The 18,446-nt window shown below is 44.1% G+C and overlaps 1 protein-coding gene across 1 annotated transcript; it reads left to right on the top strand.

Annotated features, from left to right (window-relative positions):
- The first annotated feature begins 1,740 nt into the window (after positions 1–1,740).
- Positions 1,741–17,683, top strand: APTX (aprataxin). The gene is made up of 8 exons (XM_049773773.1): positions 1,741–1,802; positions 5,421–5,557; positions 5,937–5,983; positions 7,162–7,458; positions 8,402–8,461; positions 10,480–10,706; positions 14,739–14,842; positions 17,400–17,683. The coding sequence occupies exons 2-8, from the start codon at positions 5,428–5,430 to the stop codon at positions 17,552–17,554; spliced, it is 1,020 nt and encodes a 339-aa protein (XP_049629730.1). The 5' UTR covers positions 1,741–1,802; positions 5,421–5,427; the 3' UTR covers positions 17,555–17,683.
- The last annotated feature ends 763 nt before the right edge of the window (positions 17,684–18,446 follow it).

The raw sequence follows: 18,446 nt of genomic DNA, 5'->3' as shown, positions 1-18,446 counted from the left end.
GGCAAGCACTTTGTCTGCTGTACTATCTTTGTAGTCCTGTGGTGTCTGCTTTTCTTTTCTTTTTCTTTCTTTCTTTTTTTTTTTTTTTTGATACACCCAGTGGGGCTCAAGGGTTACTTCTGGCTTTGTGCTTAGAAAGGAGACTTGGGGGCCCGGAGAGATAGCACAGCGGCGTTTGCCTTGCAAGCAGCCTATCCAGGACCAAAGGTGGTTGGTTCGAATCCTGGTGTCCCATATGGTCCCCCGTGCTTGCCAGGAGCTATTTCTGAGCAGACAGCCAGGAGTAACCCCTGAGCAACGCCGGGTGTGGCCCAAAAAACCAAAAAAAAAAAAAAAAAAAAAAAAAGAAAGGGGACTTGGGGGACCATATAGTATGCCATGGATCGAACCCAGGTTGGCAGCCCTACCTATCTTTTCGGCCAATGGCATCTACTTTTCTATGGAAGAAAACAAGAGATCCATCTCAATCAAGAAATATGTTTAAATATGTTTAAAGCTCAGTTTTTTCTCTCCCCTCCCCTGAGCATTGCTCAGGGTTCTGCACTCAGGAAGCACTCCTGGCGGAGTTGAGTAGCCTAAGGGATGCTGGTGTTTCAACCCAGATGGATTGTATGCATGGTAACCATATCTGCTGTACTATCTCCGGCCCTAAAGCTCAAATTTGATTGAATTTGAGAAAGACCATACATTTTTTCCTAAAATAGGATTTTTCCATCTGGCAAAACAGCTTTGTGTAACTGCAGTTTGTCTTTAAGGGAACATTTTGGGATAGCTATAGATTTCAAACATCTCATCCAGCTTCCTGCCTTTTATTTATTTTTGAGTGTTTTCCTTGTCTCTAATTTCTCCTGTCATTTCTCCACAGAAAAATGTCAAAAATACACTGCAGCTTAGAAGTGGGGTGGCCAGCGGATAGGGAACTTGCCTTGCTCAACACCCCATATAATTCTGAGCACATTCAGGATCTCTGGGCGCAGAGCCAGGTGTAGCCCAAGTGCAATAAATCAGAAGGAGGGGTTTAATTAAATGCTACCAATAGGTATCGATGCCCTAAAGGTAGGTACCCTCCTTGGGAGGCATCATGACTGTAAGTTGCCTCGAAAAGGCGTTTGTTTGCCTTGCATGCAGAAGGGCGGTGTTTCGAATCCCGCATCCCATATGGTACCCCGAGCCTGCCAGGAGCGATTTCTGAGCGTAGAGCCAGGAGGAACCCCTGAGCGCTGCCGGGTGTGACCCAAAAACCATTAAAAGAAAAAAAAAAAAAAAAAAAGAAATGGCCCAGAGAGGGTTAATTGCCTGCCGGCTCTTCCAGCTGAGACAGCAATGATGGAAGAGACAGGGGCGCGGCTTTAGGGCCGGGAGGCTGTCACAGGGCAAGCTCGTTGCCATGGGGACACGCATCGGGTACCAGATTCGCACCAAGGCTTTTCCGGAAATACAGCGAAGGAAAACACGCGCTTTCTTTTTTTTTTTTTTTTTGGTTTTTGGGCCACACCCGGTAACGCTCAGGGGTTACTCCTGGCTATGCGCTCAGAAGTCGCTCCTGGCTTGGGGGACCATATGGGACGCCGGGGGATCGAACCGCGGTCCGTCTCCTAGGCTAGCGCAGGTAAGGCAGGCACCTTACCTCCAGCGCCACCGCCCGGCCCCAAACACGCGCTTTCTGATCCGGGCACCGATCCGGATGAGACCCGCGAGCAAGCAACGAAAAGGAAGTCTCGTTACGTCATCACCCGGCGCCGGGAGTGGCGGGGCTGAAAGCTTAAAAGCGTGAAGCGTCGGCCTCCGCCTTCCTTCCCGAGGTAAGGCGGCGATGCGGCCTGCCTTTTCTGCGGGCCCAGTGCACGGTCCTCTGCGCCCGCGGGTTCGTGTCCCGCCCGCGGCCACTTCCGGTTGTCTCCGCTTCGCTTCCCTTACCCACCGCCACCTGTGTGGTTGGTGCTTGGTTGCCACTCACGCAGGGAAAGGAAACGCGGGTGGGGTGCTTGCCTTCCTTGCACGCGGCGGGCCCACGTTCGATTCCCCGCACCCCAAGTGATCCTTTGGGTCCAGACACAAAATCAAAACAGAAACAGCCAAACATAAGATGGGAGCTGGCGAGGTCCCGGTGGCAGGAACTATTCTGGAGTCCGAGGCTCGGCCCGGCGCCCCCTGCTGGCCGCTGGAGCTCCTTGCTGACCCGGCCGGGCCCTGCTGCTTGGCCAGGCGGGGCTGTGCTTTCTTGGGGAGAGGAGCGAGTAGGGGGTTCGTTAGGGCCTTCGAGCTGGAGATCTCCTTCCCTCCTACAGTCTCGAAGGCTCCCAGGATGAGGGCCGGACCCGCAGGCCCTTCTTCCTCTTGGCCTTGTCCGCTTCAGTGGAAGCCTTGTGTCTATTCGAACCAACCACCTTAGGTCCTGGATCGGCTGCTTGCAAGGCGAAGGCCGCTGTGCTATCTCTCCGGGCCCTTTGCAACCATTTCGCCCCGTTGCAGTCGGCCCTGGCTTTTTTTTTTTTGGGGGGGGGGGGTCGGTCACAACCGGCAACGCTCAGGGGTTACTCCTGGCTCCACGCTCAGAAATTGCTCCTGACAGGCTCGGGGGACCATATGGGATGCCGGGACTCGAACCACCGTCCTTCTTCATGCAAGGCAAACACACTACCTCCATGCCATCCCCCCCCCCCTTTTCTTTAATTTAACTTTTTTTTTTTCTCGCTGCACCGCCCTTTTTTGTTTAAAGGAAATGTGAGGGAGATCGACTGGGGAGATGCCAAAGATGACTCAAAGGAACAACCCACCACATCCTTCGAAGGGTCATAGATCCCCAGGATTGAACCCAGATTGGTTGCTTACAGGCCAGTCTCCCACATTTTTGGTGTCTTCACTTGCAAATTAATACTGTTTTCCAGGAAAACACCCATATTTCATAATTAATCATGCAGTTGTATATTATGTAAAGGTTAACTGCATTCGGGGCCGGAGAGATAGCACAGCAGCGTTTGCCTTGCAAGCAGCCCAGCCAGGACCTAAGGTGGTTGGTTTGAATTCCAGCGTCCCATATGGTCGCCCGAGCCTGCCAGGCGCTATTTCTGAGCAGATAGCCAGGAATAGCCCCTGAGCATTTGTTTTGTGGCCCCAAAACAAAAAAACAAAAAACAAAAAAAAAAAGATAACTGCATTTACAATGTCTCTTTAGGGATTGCACCTGTGCTGGGGAGATTGTGTGGTGTTGGACTTGAATTGGGGCTCTCCGTGTAAAACTATACACTCGGGCCCCTTGAGTCATCTACCAGTTCTGGTTTCTATACTTATGACAATCTTCTAGCAGGTGAAAGTAAAATTTATTGTTTTAAATTAGTATTTATGATAAGGAAGGGAAACTTTAAAAGAATTTTTTTCGGGTCACACTTTGCGGCGCTCAGGGGCTACTCCTGGCTCTGCACTCAGAAATCGCTCCTGGCAGGCACAGGGGCCCATATGGGATGCCCGGGATCGAACCCAGGTCTGTCCCATTTGCCATGTTCAAGGCAAATGCTTTACTGCTGTACTATAATTCCAGCCCCAAGTAAGGGAAACTTAAATAGCTTATGAACTGAAGAATATATTTCCTTCCTTCCTCAACTGGTAATGTGCAATGCTTACTTCTGGAGGGGATCAGGGGATCATATAGAGTACTGGAAATTTAACCTGGGTTAAGCACCCAACTGCTGTAATATCTCTAGCTTATTATCTTAAGTTCTTTGTTCTTAGACAAATTCCCTTTTCTTTATTATAATTATTTTAATAAGTTTTTTCAAGGAGGGCCACACCTGGCAGTGCTCAAGGGTTACTCCTGGCTCTACACTCAAGGAGTGGAATCACTCCTGGCAGTGCTCAGGGCACCATATAGGAAGCTGGGGATCAAACTTGGTTCTGCTGTATGCAAGACAAGCGACCGATCCACTGAACTGTTGCTCTGGTCCTATTATTATTATTATTGCTATTATGATTTCCTTTCCTTTAAAAACCCAGCATAATGTTAAGAACATTTACTTTTTTCTAATCTCTCCTCTCACTTTCCTTTGTTATATCAATACCAGGGATTCAATAAAAATGCTCATAGTTTTGGGCCGGGCGGTGGCGCTAAAGGTAAGGTGCCTGCCTTGCCTGCGCTAGCCTTGGATGGACCACGGTTCGATCCCCCAGTGTCCCATATGGTCCCCCAAGCCAGGAGCAACCCCTGAGCATTACTGGGTGTGGCCCAAAAACCAAAAAAAAAAAAATGCTCATAGTTTTAACTGTGGTAGTTGTTCAGTGGGGTGTGGGTTACACATTAGGTTGTGGTGTTTGAGCATTTGACTGTGGTGCTTAATGAAGTTTGTACTTCTGTCATTGTGATACTTGCATTCCTTCACTCCTTACTGGACACACAAGTTTATGATTGTGTTTTTCAGAGGTTTCTGTGGTATTTACACACATACCTGCCAGAAGTTATACATTTTTGCCTGTTTTGGGGGGGAAGGGCATACCTGGTTTGCTCAGGTATCACTTCTGGTAGGGCTCCAGAGACCATATGTGGTACCAGAATTTGAACCAGAGCCATGTACAAAGCTAATATAGAAGTCCCACTTCCTGATCATGGCATTTGCACATCTTGGTTGTAGTGCTTGCAGTAGAACAGCTGCCAGGGTTGTGCTCAAGCACATGGGATACTTGAGGATTTGGATTCCTGACTATGTACTTGCAAGGCAGGTGATGTTCAAAGCTCTTGTGCCATTCCTCTTACATACAGATTTTTATATTTCCCAGGAAAACTGTTCTTTTTTTTTTTTTTTTGAAATAATGCCATATTTGGTTAGCCTCTTCTCAGCATGTTGATATTACATGGTAATAACCAATACATGAGTCTCTGTGCTCCACTGTATTCCAGGCCCTTGAAAGATGTTGTTCTTTTTTAACTTTATTGATTGATTGATTTATTGATTGGTTTTTGGGCTACACCTAGCGGCGCCCAGGGGTTACTCCTGGCTCTGCACTCAGAACTCGCCCCTGGAAGGCTGGGGGATCATAATCGATGCTCGGAATCGAACTGTTTCCTTCCTGGGTCGGCTGCATGGAAGGCAAACACCCTACCGCTGTGCTATCTTTCTGATCCTGATGTTAATCATTTTTGATAGCTTGTAATTTGATGTTCAGCATATGGAGTCTGTCAATTGTCTTATCAAATACTCGGTTTTCTAGCTTGATTCAGATACAGCAGTGAACACTTTACTTATATGATCTCATTTAATCTTCACAATGGTCTCCGGAGCCCTCTAACTATGACACTTTACAGTTGGGAAAATTGAGACTAGGGAGAGGCAGTCACTTGCAGCAAGATGAGCAGCTGGTAAATGGCTGTGTGGTGGTGCCTGGATGTGGCCCTGGAAGCATTTCCAATGATTCCCTTTTGTGTCTTGCAGAGTAATAATGCAGGTGTGCTGGTTGGTGAGACAGGACAATTGGCACCAACGAATCAAGCTTCCCCATCTGGAAGTGATTGTGCTTGGGCGCAGCCCAGAGACCAAGATCACAGACAAGAAATGTTCCCGCCAACAAGGTAACTAATGTCAGGAATGTGGAGATTACCAAATAGGCTCTTTAGGATAGAGATAACCAAGATGTACATTTTTTGGCTGTAAAGTTTGAACCTTATGTGAACCAAGACTTTTGAAGTAGGGAAACTATGAAGCTGTCTCAAGAGATAGCAGTAGGTAAGGACACTACTGGACAGCCTATTGAAGGATTTGGAGCTCTTATAAAATGGATGCATTTGTAGCCCCAGCTACTTGTGTGACAGATGTCTTTGCTTATGGGTTTTGAGGGAACGCCTATCAGGTAGTTTCCTGAAGTGAGGCTTCATTAGCTTATACAGAGAATAGAAATAGGAGCCTGTTTCTTTGTGGCATTTGTGCTTAACTTTTCTTGATCTCTTTCAGTCCAATTGAAAGCAGAATGTAATAAGGGCTATGTCAAGGTGAAGCAGGTATGTCTTTCTGTAACTTGGATTTCTACTTTATATTCAATGATTTTCTTGTACTCTTTTTTTGGGAGGGGAGGTATTTGGGCCACACCTGGTGGTGCTTAGGGGCTACATCTGGTTCAGAAATCACTCCTGGCAGGCTCAGGGGACCATATAAGATGCCGGGAATCAAACTCGAGTCTATCCCAGATTGGCTGAGTGCAAGACCATCACCCTACTGCTGTGCTATTACTAAGGCCCATCTTATACTTTTTTTTTTTTTAAAATTTTTTGTGGGGTCACACTTGGCAGCACTCAGGGGTTACTCCTGGCTCTACACTCAGAAATCGCTCCTGGCAGGCTCGGGGGACCATATGGATGCCAGGATTCGAACCATTGTCCTGCATGCAAGGCAAATGCCCTACCTCCATGCTATCTCTTCAGCCCCACCATCTTATACTTTTTTGTTGGGGGATGTTGAACCCCTTGTTGGTGATTTGTGAATCCAGAAATATCTCCCAAAATGAGAGTTTAAATCTCATTCTTCCGTTCCCCCTTTTGGGGGAAACCTAAGTGACAATTCTCCACCGCAAATAATTCAGATGGACGCAAAGGTTGGGGGACAAAAGTTCGGCAATGAGAGTTTTTTTAACAGTTCTGATGCCAACTCCAAAACAACAACCGAGCCAGCTGTCAGCTCTGCCAAAAAGTTTCCTCTCTCCTTGCCAAAAAGCTCTTTATTCTCTCCTTAATCGCCCGCACCTGGAAGATCCAGGTGGGACGACAGGCAAAAAACAATCAAAAAACAAGCAAAAAACAATACACTACACTCTTTGTTTTTTTTTTTTTTTTTTGTTTTTGTTTTTGTTTTTGGGTCACACCTGGCAGTGTTCAGGGATTACTTCTGGCTCTACGCTCAGAAATTGGTCCTGGCAAGCTTGGGGGACCATATGGAATGCTGGGATTTGAACCACTGTCCTGCATGCAAGGCAAATGCTCTACCTCCATGCTATCTCTCCGGTCTCCATCTTATACTCTTGATTGTTGTGTTTGTGCCACTTAATAAAGGCTATTTGGTCATGAAAAGCAGTGACAGTAATAGAGATGAACATTGAACACAATGTCTGGCATATAATTGTGGCTATATTACTAATGGTTTTATTACTGTTACTGTAATTATTTTTTGCTTGTTTATTCTGTAGGTAGGAATCAATCCCACCAGCATTGACTCAGTCATAATTGGGAAGGACCAAGAAATGAAGCTAAGGCCTGGCCAGGTTCTCTACATGGTGAATGAACTTTATCCATATACTGTAGAGTTTAAGGAAGAGTCAAGTCCAGTGAGACCCAGTAAGAGAAAGAAGTCAGGCAACAGTGATTTTGTAGAAAGTAATGCTGCTCAGGATACTGAGCCTGGGACAAGAATGGAATCTGGGATCCATCCTAGCCAATGCTCTGTGCCCCCAAAGAAGAGCAAAGATGATGCATCTACCAAAAAGGTGAGGTTAATATGCTTGAGAGATGATGTAAAGGTTAAATGAGATGCAAAGATTGCTTAATTGTTTAGTTTACTGAAAACAGACAGGGGTTATTAACTCTGATGTAAGTCATTTGTTTGTGACATGAAAAATCATTTGACTCAATTTATTCTTTTGAATTCATGAGTTAACCACTTCAAGGCACACTGATAATGACTGCATGTTTACTTTTGAACTGCTAAAATGAATCAGGTATTCATATAGTAATAGGAGGTTAGCATTGGAGCACTTACATAAGTCATGTGATTATTATGTGGCATTTGGTCAGGCTTTGTAGATGGAGTGGAAAAGGCTATGAAAATGAAAATTTTATTATATCATTTCCAGTGTCCATCTGGATACGTAGCTTTGAATAAAAACAAAATGGGGTTACCTGGGGCTGGAGAGATAGCATGGAGGTAGGGCGTTTTCCTTACATGTAAAAGGACAGTAGTTTGAATCCTGGCATCCCATATGGTCCTCTGAACCTGCCAGGAGTGATTTCTGAGTGTAGAGCCAAGAGTAACCCCTGAGCGCTGCCGAGTGTGACCCCAAAACCAAAAAAAATGGGGTGACCTGATAATTGTAAAAGATAAGAGTGAGATAATCTAGTAAAATCTTCTGTTTTGTGTTTGTTTTTGTATTTGGGCCACACCTGGCAGTGCTCAGGGGTTATTCCTAGCTTTGTGCTCAGAAATTATTCCTGCCTGGCTTGGGGTACCATATGGGATGCCAGGGATCAAACCTGGGTTGGCGACATTAAAGGCAAACACCGTATCCAATGTGCTCTTACTCTAGCCCCAATCTAGTTAAGTCTTAAAAGTTAGTCTTCCAAGTTTGTTTGGACTTTGTCAATATATACTCTTTGCTAATGTCAAATTAAAATTAGTATTTTCAAATTATACTACTGTTTTCTTGGTTTTAGGAATCACTGGGCCACTGGAGCCAAGGCTTGAAGATTTCTATGCAGGATCCCAAAATGCAGGTTAGAATAAGATTTTGGCATTAAATACATTTTATATTTTAAATAATCCTTCCAAGAAGTTCTTATTACAAATGAAATAATATATCATTCTTTCTGAATGAGATTTGTTTCATTGGACTATTTTTCTGTGGAAAAAAGTGATTTTTCCCATTGCCAGGAAGTTAGCAACTTCATTAGGGAGAAGGTAAGTTTTTCAAATGAATATCCTTTTTCTTTTAAGTGTGTGTGTGTGTGTGTGTGTGTGTGTGTGTGTGTGTGTGTGTGTGTGTGTGTGTGTGTGTGTGTGTGTGTGATGTTTGTAGCCATATCTGGCAGTTCTCAAGGCTTACTCCTGGCTCTGTACTAAGGGATCACTCCTGATAGTGGTCAGGGGATGTTGCATTTCGCCCTTAGGATGGGCTTGGATGGAGTAGGATGGAGGCCTTTATTCTGAGGCCATGGCCACGTGGCTTCATTCCCCATCAACCGGCAGGTCTGGGGTCCAGGAAAGCGACGGGTATTGACTCACTCACAGGCAGGCTTCAGGAAGCATCAACTTTATTCATGCCCTATCCACCACATGTGTGGCCTATATCATAACCTTTTAAGCATTCAGCCATTCTTAGCTAGCCCTGCATCTTAACTCCTGTCAGCCATCTTCCCTTTGACCTCCATGCTGGCAAAAGACCAAAAGAGACCTAATCCCCTCTAGTCAAAGCCTTATCTACCTTTTCCAAGACCCCTCCCAGGAATGGGCGGGGTCTTGCAGGTAAGGTCAAGTTACCTAGGAAGAATGGGTGGGATGAGGCTTCATCTCCCCCTTCTCTGAAATATAAAAGAACCTTTTGTAATCCTGAATTTTTTTTGCATTATTAAGGGAGGTCATGTTAATATATATATATATATATATATTTTTTTTTTTTTTTTTTTTTTTTTTTTTTTGGTTTTTGGGGCCACACTCAGTGATGCTCAGGAAATCACTCCTGGCTTGGGGGAACATATGAGATGCCAGGGGATTGAACTGTGATCCGTGCTAGGCTAGCGCTTGCAAGGCAGACGTCTTACCTCTAGCCCCACCGCTCTGGCCCCAAGTTGTGTTAATTTTAGTTTAGTCTCTTTCAAGGGTCTGTAGAATAGTGTGACTGGAGTAACGTGGCTGTCCTAGGATTAATAGACAGGCATCATCCTTGGAGGAGTTTTGAGTTCTTAATTACATCTTGGTGAGAAGGTGCCAGCTCTTTTATGGTTTCTTGAAACACATGTGCCTGTGTCATTGGTCTGCAGTTAGAGGGAGAGGGGAATATTTGAATCTGTGCCTGCAGGATTATACATCAGGTCCCCAGAAACTGTCTAGGGTATTTTGTGTGGTGTGGAGCTTAAAAAACAGACTCTGGAGTCAACTAGATCTGGGCTAGAACCCTAGATTTCCTACATCGTAGCTCTGTGACTATACAAGATGCTCACCTTATCTGAATCTCTGTATTCTCAACAATCAAACTGAAATACTAAGGACCTTTTGCTCAAGACTGTTATGAGAAATAAGAGATATACTTAATAGCACCTGGCACATAGAACTTGCTAGTATGGGGCCAGAGAAATAGTACAGCGGTAGGGCTTTTGCCTTGTATGTGGCTGACCCGGGAGGGACTCGGTTCAATTGATTCCTGGCATGCTTTATGGTACCCCAGCCTGCCAGGGGCGATTTCTTTTTCTTTTTTCTTTTTATGGTTTTCGGGTCACACCCGGCAGTGCTCAAGAGTTAGTCCTGATTCTATGCTCAGAAATCGCTCCTGGCAGGCTCGGGGGACCATATGGGATGCCAGGATTCGAACCACTGACCTTCTGCACGTAAGGCAAACGCCTTACCTCCATGCTATCTCTCTTGCCCCACCAGGGGCAATTTCTGAGTGCAGAGCCAGGAGTAACTCCTGAGTGCCAATGGGTGTGGCCCAATCAATCAATCAAGTAAAAATAAAAAAAAAGAAAAGAAAAACATGCTAGTAGATGCTCATTTCTTTCTTGTGTACTTTTTTTGCTAGGTTTACAAAGATGAGCAGGTGGTGGTGATCAAGGATAAGTATCCCAAGGCTCGTTACCACTGGCTGGTCCTACCGTGGGCCTCTATTTCCAGTCTGAAGGTGGTGAGCAGGGAACATCTTCAGCTCCTCAAACACATGCACACTGTGGGGGAACAGATGATTGCAAATCACACTGGCTCCAGTAAGCTCCGTTTCCGATTGGGTTACCATGCCATTCCCAGTATGAGGTAAGCTTCATCAGTGGTTCTGGTGTGTCATGTTCTGGTCTATGTGGACAGATGGACTCAGCCTGGGCCTGCTGAGTGTTCTAATAGTACCACTCCCTTCTCTCAGACCAGGAAAGCAGGATGCAACCTTTCTGAAGCAGGTGGACTGCACCTTTGTCCCTCACCTACCTCTTTTATTTTTTATGAACAACCTTGTAACCATAGTGCTTATTTGTTTTACTTTATTTTATTGAAATCATTGTGATCTACAAAGTCTTTTATTGTTGAACTTTAGATAAAACAGTGAATCAGGGTCATTCCCACCATCAATGTCGACCTCCCTCCACTAATGATCCCAGAGTGTGCATCCTATCCACCACCCTTTGCCCCTTGGCTGGCTAACAGACTCCAAACTGAAGTTAATGTTTTTGTTTTTAATTCAGTTACATATGATACTTTATTCCTTTCAGAGTTTAAGCTTTTGCTGGATAACCTGCCACCTATGAATTAGCTAAAGCAACTTCATTAACCTCAGATAAAAAAATATAGTCAGTGATTGAGCCCATTTTCCATAAGTAACTCTGATGATTCTTTTTTTTTTTTTTTTTTTTGGTTTTTGGGTCACACCCGGCGGTGCTCAGGAGTTACTCCTGGCTGTCTGCTCAGAAATAGCTCCTGGTAGGCACGAGGGACCATATGGGACACCGGGATTCGAACCAACCATCTTTGGTCCTGGATCGGCTGCTTGCAAGGCAAACGCCACTGTGCTATCTCTCCGGTCCCCAACTCTGATGATTAAGGAAGCAAACCAGACTTCTCTCATGCTAGCTTAGTAGATGTGAGATGAGCCTCTTCTCCTTTGAATTATACTCAGAAAGATTTAGAAAATATTTATTCTTTTCAAAGAATTTAAACAAGCAGAACTCTGCAATATCTTTAATTAAGCAATAAGATAAATAGACTAATTTTTGTTGTTATTTTAGAATTTTTATCTGGAGTTGTTACATTTTTGTTGTTGAAATGTAGCATTTTGGGCCGGAGATAGCACAGTGGTAGGTCATTTGCCTTGCATGCAGATGACCCAGGATAGACCCTAGGCATCCCATGTTGTCCCTTGAGCCTCCCAGGAGTGATTTCTGAGTGCAGAGCCAAGAGTGGCCCCTGAAGCACTGCCAGGTGTGACCCCAAAACCAAAAACCAAAAAAAAAAAAAAAAAAAAAAAAAGGGGCAAAAAAACCCGAAATAAAATTTAACATTTTAACCATTTTTTTTTGTTTTTTTTTTTTTGTTTGTTTGTTTATGGCCACACTAGGTGACACTCAGGGGTTCCGAGCTATGCACTCAGAAATTGCTCCTGGCTTGGAGAACCATATGGGACACCAGGGACTGAACCCAGGTTCATCCTGGTCAGCCACATGCAAGGCAATGGTTCCAGTAAGCTCCCTACCACTGCACTATTGCTCCGGACCATTTTAACTACTTTCACTGCACTTTTTCTGTGCAGTGCTGGGAATGGAACTAAGGACTTCCTTCACACATGCAAAGCATACATTCTACCACAGTCACATCTCTGCCCATTTAATTTGTTTTAAAATGTACAGTCAAGGAGCCTGGGAGATAATACAGTGAGAGGACATTTGCATGTTAGTTTTAATTATTTGTTGGAGAAATGTGAAATATTATAGAGGCAAGAATCAGTCAATATTTCAAAAAAGAGTTCCTACTTGATTTAACAAGCCGAAGATAACTTTTTGTTTGTTTTTGTTTTGGGGCTACACTTGGTGGTTCTCAGGGGTATCAAATCCCTGGTTTTCAAAACAAACAAACAAAAACAAATAACTGGTTTGCCACACGCAAGATAACCCTACTTATTCTAACCTTACAGAGACCTTTTTCTTTTTTTTTGGTTTTGGGGTCATGCCTGGCAGCACTCAGAGGTTGTTACTCCTGGCTCTACGCTTAGAAATCTCTCCTGGCAGGCTAGGGGGACCAATGGGATACCGGGATTCTAACCACCATCCTTCTGCATGCAAGGCAAATGCCTTAACTCCATGCTGTCTCTCCAGCCCTCTTTTTTTTTTTTTAAATAAAGAGAGACCATTTTATTTTATTTTTTCTGGGCCACACCTGGCTGCACTCAGGAGTTACTTCTGGCTCTGTGCTCAGAAATCACTCCTAGCAGGCTCAGGGGACCCTATGGGACTCTGGGAATTGAACCCAGGTCTGTCCTGGGTTGGCTGCTTGCAAGGCAAATGCCCTACCGTTGCGCTTTCTTTCTGGCTCCCCTACAGAGACTTTTTGATTTTCTTCCCTACCTTGCTTTTCTCCCAACCTTCTCTATCCCATTAAATGAAACTCCTTCAAACTCATCAGATCTATTTATAAATTCTGGTTCTCTCCCAAAATATATTCATTTTTTATAATGAACCTCTATAGCTGCAGTGTAAATCATGATTATTTTTGACCTGGGTGGCAATAGCAGCAACCCCTTAATTGTTTTCTTTTTGCCCTCTCTGTAGCCCTTTCTTCACAGTACAAATAGAGCATCTTTTAAAAAGAAAATTAGGTTTATATTCTGCTTAAATCCTGTGGTGATTCCCCAGTGTAAGCAGAATCTTTTTGCCAACCTGTAAGTTCCTTTGTGATCTGGCTCATTCCAGTCTCTTTTTTAGCTCCAGCCATTCTAGCCTCATTAACTTCTTTCTGTGCCTTGATTGCATCAAACATTTTTCATGCTAGGAATTTCCATTCCCCAAGATGCTCTTTATTTATTTATTAATTTTTTATTTTGGGGTCACACCTGGCAGTGCTCAGGGGTTACTCCTGTGCTAAGGAATCACTCCAGGCAGGCTCAGGGACCATATGGAGTGCTGGGAATCTAGTCCAGGTCTGCTGCTTGCAAGGCAAATGCCTTTCTCACTGTACTGTATCATTTCCCTCCCATTCCCGAGATACTCTTTCTGCAGGTTTTTCTTTGTTGACCTTCTTTCTCAGTCAAATCACAGCTTGGAAGAGTTCTTCCTTGGTCATTCTAGCTAGTGAGAGAGGCACTCTACCTCTTAGACATTCTGTCCCATTTCTCTATTTTATTTCTATCTTGAGCAGAGTAAATGATTTAATTTGTTTTCAGTATTTCTGCCTTTTTTTGTTTTTGGTATTTGGGACACACCTGGTGGCACTCGGGTTACTCCTGACTCTGCGCTCAGAAATCGCTCCTGATAGGCTCATGGGGACAATATGGGATGCTGGGAATCTCCCTCCACTGTGCCCCAGTATTTTTGCTTTTTATGTGCTTATGATCTTGCTTATTATTTGAATTTTCAGATTATGAATAGAGTTTCTCTAAGAGTTTCTCTAAGTTTTCTCTAAGAACAAATATTATTCATTTCTAAATTTTCAGAACCACAATACTGCTTGATTTTTCTTTCTTTTTTTTGGTTTTTTGTTTTTCGGCCACACCTGGCAGTGCTCAGGGATTCCTCCTGATTCTGTGCTCAGAAATCGCTCCTGGCAGGCTCGGGACCACATGGAATGCTGGGAATTGGACTATTGTCTGTCCTGAATTGGCTGCATGCAAGGCAAATGCCCTTGCAGTGCTATCTCTCCGGCCCTTCTTTGTAGTTTCTTTTTTTTTTTTTTTGTTTTTGGGCCACACCCGACGGTGCTCAGGGGTTACTCCTGGCTGTCTGCTCAGAAATAGCTCCTGGCAGGCACGGGGGACCATATGGGACACCGGGATTCGAACCAACCACCTTTGGTCCTGGATCGGCTGCTTGCAAGGCAAACACTGCTGTGCTATCTCTCTGGGCCCCATCTTTGTAGTTTCTTAATAATTTTTTTTTACCCTTCCTTTAGTGTCAGGAATTGAACCCATTTTTCACATTTGTTCTACTACTGAATTGTATACCAGCCTGTATGCATTTTTCTTAAGTGAATGAATAAATCAAATTAAATGGAAGCACTGTCAACTTTTTACATATCCCTACTTTTATTGTTACTTGTTTAAATCAAAATTTATAGGTCTTAATGTTAATTTTCTTTCTTCTCTACTAGCCAAATACATCTACATGTAATCAGCCAGGATTTTGATTCTCCTTGTCTTAAAAACAAAAAGCATTGGAATTCTTTCAACACAGAATACTTCCTAGAATCACAAGGTAAATAGTGTCTTCAGGTATTTTTTTTTTTTTTTTTGTTTCTTTTTTTGTTTTGTTTTTAGGTCACACTCTGCAGCGCTCAGGGGTTATTCCTGGTTCTACATTCAGAAATCGCTCCTGGCAGACTTTGGGGACCATATGGGATGCCGGGATTCAAACCACCAGCCTTCTGCATGCAAGGCAAACACCCTATCTCTATGCTATTTCTCCAGCCCCTGTTTTTTTTTTTTTTTTTTTTTTTTTTGGCTTTTGGGTCATACCTGGTGGCGCTCAGGGGTTACTCCTGGCTCTGCTCAGAAGTCACTTTGGAAGACTCAGGGGACCATATGGGATGCCAGGATTTGAACCAAGGTCTATCCTGTGTTGGCTGCATGCAAGGCAAATGCCTTACCACTGTGCTATCACTCTGGTCCTGTGTTCTTCAGTTTTTATGTTTATTTCCTTGATAAGTTTCTCAAAAACCTGTGTTCCACTTTTTCTTCTTTTTGAAAATTAAACCATTTAAAGAACAAAGGTAGGGTTATTTGGATTGTTAGAAGATTGCCACTATGTTATGAATTGCCTTCTAGGGGATCTAGAAAGAATCAGAGTGTTTTATTAGGACCAGAGAGAGTACAGTGGGTAAGATGCTTACCTTACATCTGGCCAACCTTACATGCTTGGTTTGATCCCCAGCATATGGTCCCCTGAGTACTGCCTGGGCGTGATTCCTGTTTGTAGTTTTCTCATTTCTATTTTCATATCTCTTAAGTCTTATTGACTGTCTGTTCCATGGTTTCATTGAGTTTCTTGAACATCTTCAACATTTTCTCTCTAAAGTCCCTTATCAGGTCATATAGGTAGCTGATATTAGTTGGGTCTTCTGAACTACCATCTTTAGTCACTAAACGTGGAGGAGTTCTGCATTACTTTCCCATTGTGACCTTTGCAGTGTGGTAGTTTATTATTTGTGTGATGTGGCTCATTGACTAGAAGAAATGGGGTATACTGACTTGGGGTGAAAATGGCTCTGAATCACAAAGAGGACCCTGCTGCCCATCTGTCTGCCTGCCTTAGTATTTTGGGACAGTGTGTGTGGCACCCAGTTGGAGTGGCTGGAAGGCCCCTCTTGTCCTGGTGCTTTTTTTCCTTCAAGGTGCGCTGACTGGGGGTAAACATGGCTTTTTTAACTAGGTGTGATTTCTGAGTGCAGAGCCAGTAGTACCCTTAATCACCTGGCTTGGTCCAAAACCAACCCCCCCCCCAAAAAAATTTTGTATTGTAATAAACATCTGAAAGCTTGTTCTTAGAATTGTTGTAGTTCCTGAATATGAAAGTTCTGAGTAGTTCTTTCTTTCATTTGCTATCATCAGGGCCATGAATTTGGGGAAGGTCTTTTGTTAAGGGTGCTGAATGACCAGGGTGAGTGTGTGAGAGTGTCTGTGTGTTAAGGGTGTTGAATGGCACGCGCGCGCGTGTGTATGTGTGTATTATATGTGTGCTGAATGACCAGGGTGTGTATGTGTATTTTGCATTTCCCACTGTGCATATATTGTAGCTTTTGTGCTGGGATTGTGCGTGCGTGCGCGTGCGTGCGTGCGTGTGTGTGTGTGTGTGTGTGTGTGTGTGTGTGCGCATTTCCCACTGTGTATATATATTGCAGCTTTGGTGCTGGGATTTTTTTTTGGGGGGATCATACCTGGTGACGCTTAGGGGTTACTACTGGTTCTGTGATCAGAAATCGCTCCTGGCAGGCACGTGGGACCATATGGGATGCTGGGATTTGAACCACCATTCGTCATGAATCAGCTTCCTGCAAGGCAAACACTCTACTTATGTACTATCTCTCCACCCCCTCTCCCCACCCCTCCGTGCTAGGTTTTAATAATGATAGCTACTCTAGTATTGACGAAGGGTTTCTGAGGGCAGACCAGGTAGGCTCTGTGTGTGTGTGTGTGTGTGTGTGTGTGTGTGTGTGTGTGTGTGTGTGTGTGTGTGTGTGTGTGTGTGTGAGAGAGAGAGAGAGAGAGAGAGAGAGAGAGAGAGAGAGAGAGAGATGCATTTCCCAGTGTGTATATATTGCAGCGTTAGTGCTGGGATTTTAATAATGACAGCTACTCTAATATTGACCAAGGATTTCTGAGGGCAGAGCACATTTACCAAGCCTTTGACATAGTATCATTAACTTTCTAGAGCACTGTTTTTCCACCCAGGATATTTCAAGGATGTGAAAGTGAAAGTCTCCAAAAAGGGAAACCATGGCCTGAGACTAGGGTAGGCCAGGAGCAGCAGGGAGGAAACAATGTTGGATGGAGCCCATGATCAGAAAAAGCCTGAGAAACTCCAGTTTAGTATAAATCTGAAGAAATATAATCATTTCAGAAATAGGTTGCCCAGATAGAGAATCTCATCAAGCCCATTTTCCTCACAGTGAATCTAACTTGCAAAACACTAGCTTTAGGACACCTGGTATATTTTCATTTGGAGCCATATTTTCTTTTCTTTGTAGTATTGTCTCTTATGTTGGCTTTCTATAGTAACTGGTTCCTGAACATTTTTTTTTTGTCCTTTCCTGCAGCTGTGATGGACATGGTACAGGAATCTGGCAGAGTGACAGTTCGAGATGGAACATCTGAGCTCTTGAAGCTGCCTCTCCATTGTCATGAGTGCCAGCAGCTGCTACCTTCCATTCCTCAACTGAAAGAGCATCTCAAGAAGCACTGGTCAGAGTGATTCTGTGGAGTGGACAACTGCAACAACTGTGGATGGTTGTCCAGAGAAGACTGGGCACCTGTTCTGCATTGTGTGTGAACCTTTATTTCTTGAATTAAAACATGCAGCTTTTTGGGGCTGGAGCAATAGTAAAAGAAAGGGTCAAGGTACTTGCCTTCCATGTGGCTAACCTTGGTTCAACTCCTGGCACCACAAATGTTCTCCAGAGCAACATCAGCTATAATCCAAATTGTGCTCCTCTTCCCCAATAAGTAAGTTCTTGTACTGTTTGTGAGTGGCCACAAATGTAGGTTAACTTGAAGTAGTTTAGGTATTAGGGTTTGTCATAGTTGTGTTTTCCTTCTTTTGGTTTTTGGGTCACACCAGGAAATGCTCAGGATTCACTCCTGGCTCTGCACTCAGGAATTACTCCTGGCGGTGCTCAGGGAACCATATGGAATGCCAGGGTTTGAATCTGGATCTGGCACATACACAGCAAGCACCTTATCCACTGTATTATCTCTGTTTTCTGATAAGGATGGCTGGGACATGAATGACACCATCTTCCACTTTGAGAGACAGAAGTTGATTATATAGTCCTTTTTAACTCGTGTCAGGGATTTAATCTAGAGTCTCATGCTTACAAAACTTGAGCTACCACTGAGCTACATCCTGGACTATATTTTTGTCTTTACATTGATTCTCCTGGAAGTATGCCATATTCTCTCATCAGAGACAGCAGGGCGTCTTGTTCACCAGAACTTGAGTCTCTGATCTTCTCTGATTTTGTTTGTTTTTTGTTTTTGTGTTTTGGGCCACACTAACCTCTCAGTTTACTTCTGCCTCTGCTCAGTGATCATTCCTAATGGGCCTCAGTATGCCCTACATTAGTATTATATATTGGGAGGCAGCT

The sequence above is a fragment of the Suncus etruscus genome, chromosome 1 (assembly GCF_024139225.1).
Source record: "Suncus etruscus isolate mSunEtr1 chromosome 1, mSunEtr1.pri.cur, whole genome shotgun sequence".
In the NCBI taxonomy this organism is placed as follows: Eukaryota; Metazoa; Chordata; class Mammalia; order Eulipotyphla; family Soricidae; genus Suncus; species Suncus etruscus.
This window is presented reverse-complemented; position numbering and strand designations above follow the sequence as displayed.